Source organism: Atta cephalotes (assembly GCF_000143395.1).
Source record: "Atta cephalotes unplaced genomic scaffold scaffold01904, whole genome shotgun sequence".
NCBI lineage: Eukaryota > Metazoa > Arthropoda > Insecta > Hymenoptera > Formicidae > Atta > Atta cephalotes.
The window spans coordinates 1-2,535 of record NW_012131968.1 but is presented as its reverse complement, the minus strand read 5'-3'; the positions used below and the strand labels follow the sequence as shown (position 1 = coordinate 2,535).

The following is a 2,535-nucleotide window of genomic DNA, read 5'->3' as shown; positions in this document are numbered from 1 at the left end:
AAATTAACTTTAACTATATACAGACATATATATATATATATATATATATATATATATATATAAAATAAAATTTTTATTATCAACATTCAATTGAACATATTTATACTCATATTCAACATATTTTTTCATTTTCAATCTCTTATTTTATTCAATTGTTTTATTATTTATTTATTAGGAATAAATTTATCTTCTATTTATCAAAGAATTTGTAAATGAAAAATTCTGAGACTCCTTATACATGTTGTATAGAGAGAGATTGGTGTACGTGTGTGTGCACACATGTTACAGAGTGGAATTCGGAAAGGTAAGAACTATGTACAGAAAAAACTGTAAACACGATATTATTAGATGACAAACTGGCATTGTGGATCAGTCGTGATCGATAATTTGAGAGACTACTTTGTGTGAATATGTTGCGAAAGTTTCTCCTGAGTTTCACGTTAATATGTGCGACACAGTGCGAATATTCCCCTTCTTATTCAACAGAAAACTTGTATGCAATACTCGATCGAACGACAGAATACTTCAAAAATCTCAGTGATGGTAAAATATTAATCACTTTGTATTTGAATATAAAAATTATTATCTTTATTTAAAAATGAAAAATTCGGCATTTTTAGCGTACAATATATTAAATAGCGACACCAGGAATAATATTAATAACGAAATTGCGAAATATATGAACGATACGACCAAAGAACTTCAGAGAAACAAGCGACAAAAAAAAAGCCTTGAAAATGAGCCCAGTAAAGGTGAGCAAAAAATTTTTCACTTATGCAAAAATCTTTTGAAATTGATTGAAAAAAATTAGTCAAAGTACATTTCTATCAATTATATCAATCTGGAAGTTTACTAAATTTTCCTTCTATTCCGAAAAGTTCCTTGAACGCATGTTGGCAATCATGATCAGTTAGATACTTGAGAAACTGACCCATGTTATTGTGACGCTCGGTAGTAGGAAACGAAACTTCTTGAAACTCCGTAAACTTGCGCATGTTATCCACATTACTACAATCTTCCTCTTTTTCCATTAATTTTATCAATATCTTATGCCAGTTCATAGCTTTAATCTGTAAAAAAATTATATTAGCGTGAAATATTCTCATTAAACATTAGGATATTGAAAGATCATTATTGACATTACTTTCTGCCAGCAGTAATCGCAATCTTCCAGAGTTCCCTCCATACAAATTATTCCCGGTTTACCGGCCAAGCAGAATCCTGTGATGGAGTTCTCTTTCGCTAAATTAGTCACGTCTCGCCGTTTGATCTTGCCGTATATGTGATGACTGTAGATCCAATATCTGGAGAAAATTACTGCGGTCCGATCTTCCGTGCCGCTTGTATTCGCATCGTTGCGTTTAATCGCTTGGTTACATACGGAAGCTTTGAGATATGTCTCAACATTGTCCTGCAGCCATGATATTAGCGTATAGATGCAAGGCTCATTTGTCTCTTGGGCCTTGATAACGACAGACAGATCCTTGTTCAGCAGACACTGTTGCATTCTGTCCAAGCAAGAGCCTCTCGCATATACTTCAGGCTGCTCTTTCGGGTAGTTAGTTGGCAAGCTTACCAGTAACTCAATATTTTCCTAAAGTAATAAAACTAACATATTAATGATACATTAAATAAAACTTAGAGCAAGTAGTTACTGCAGTAAGTAGTTAGTATTAGAAGTATTCAGTGGTCATTATTGACTTCTTATTTTTTTTATTAATATTATATTTCTTATATAAAAGATAAGATTTAGAAATTTTTTCAATAATTATACTATTTTATTAGATATGTACAATTCGAGACTATACAACTCGAGCAGTATTAATGGGAACTGTAGCCAAAAGTGGATTTTTTTTCTTGTACTTCAGGAGAGAAAAAGGTGTCGACTAAATATCGTAGATTAGTTAACGCGCATATTTTCAATTTTGATTTTTTAGTATAAAAAATACGGAACTTTTTTATTTTGTTAAGAGATTGAAAAATTATAAAAAGTAAGACTGAAATGTCGTTTTTTATATTAAAAGCGTGCTAACTTCAATACAATTTTATGTAGATCTGGCAACATTACATTGTAAATGTTTATTACACCATTCAATGGGATTGCGATGGCATACTCCAGCCATCGCGGTGGTTCACGGTCGAGACACTCGATGTATTCGTTAATGTCAGCCAAAACTCCATGGTCCGTCACAGCTAGCTCGGTTGGATAAACGGACTGTAATGCTTGCAGTTCGTTCACCTGTGCTGTCAAATTCTCTATCATCTCTTCCGGAGTAGACATATCTCAAACGATGATACATATGATAGGACGTTGAATCAATTCGCACCTCGATACGCTCGATTTTTGACGACAGGTTAGCCGAACCGAGATGATAATACGAAATATTATGTATGCATTCAGATGTTGAGGTTATCGAGAGATCAGCTGATGTTGACATTGTAGAAAGTCCTATCACGCGGCTGCGTTTCAGAATATTAGGTGTAGTAAAAAGAAATCCATTATTTTCCATTCAATTTCATGCAAAAATAATGGAT

At 33.0% G+C, this 2,535-nt stretch overlaps 1 protein-coding gene across 1 annotated transcript; it reads right to left on the bottom strand.

Moving 5' to 3' along the window:
- Window positions 1-836: 836 nt before the first annotated feature.
- On the bottom strand, window positions 837-2,281 carry LOC105625483 (RWD domain-containing protein 2A). Its single transcript, XM_012206810.1, has 3 exons — window positions 2,087-2,281; window positions 1,145-1,594; window positions 837-1,070 (listed from the first exon to the last, which is right to left on the bottom strand). Exons 1-3 carry the CDS (start codon window positions 2,279-2,281, stop codon window positions 837-839), a joined length of 879 nt encoding a protein of 292 aa, XP_012062200.1.
- Window positions 2,282-2,535: the final 254 nt, after the last annotated feature.

What these genes read in the sequence shown, in the direction of transcription:
- LOC105625483 (XM_012206810.1), bottom strand. Translation starts at nt 2,281, where the DNA reads ATGTCTACTCCGGAAGAGATGATAGAGAATTTGACAGCACAGGTGAAC. An exon ending in TCGCAATCCCATTGAATGGT is followed by an intron (nt 1,595 to 2,086) that starts GTAATAAACATT and finishes TTATTACTTTAG; the next exon opens with GAAAATATTGAGTTACTGGT. An exon ending in GCGATTACTGCTGGCAGAAA is followed by an intron (nt 1,071 to 1,144) that starts GTAATGTCAATA and finishes ATTTTTTTACAG; the next exon opens with ATTAAAGCTATGAACTGGCA.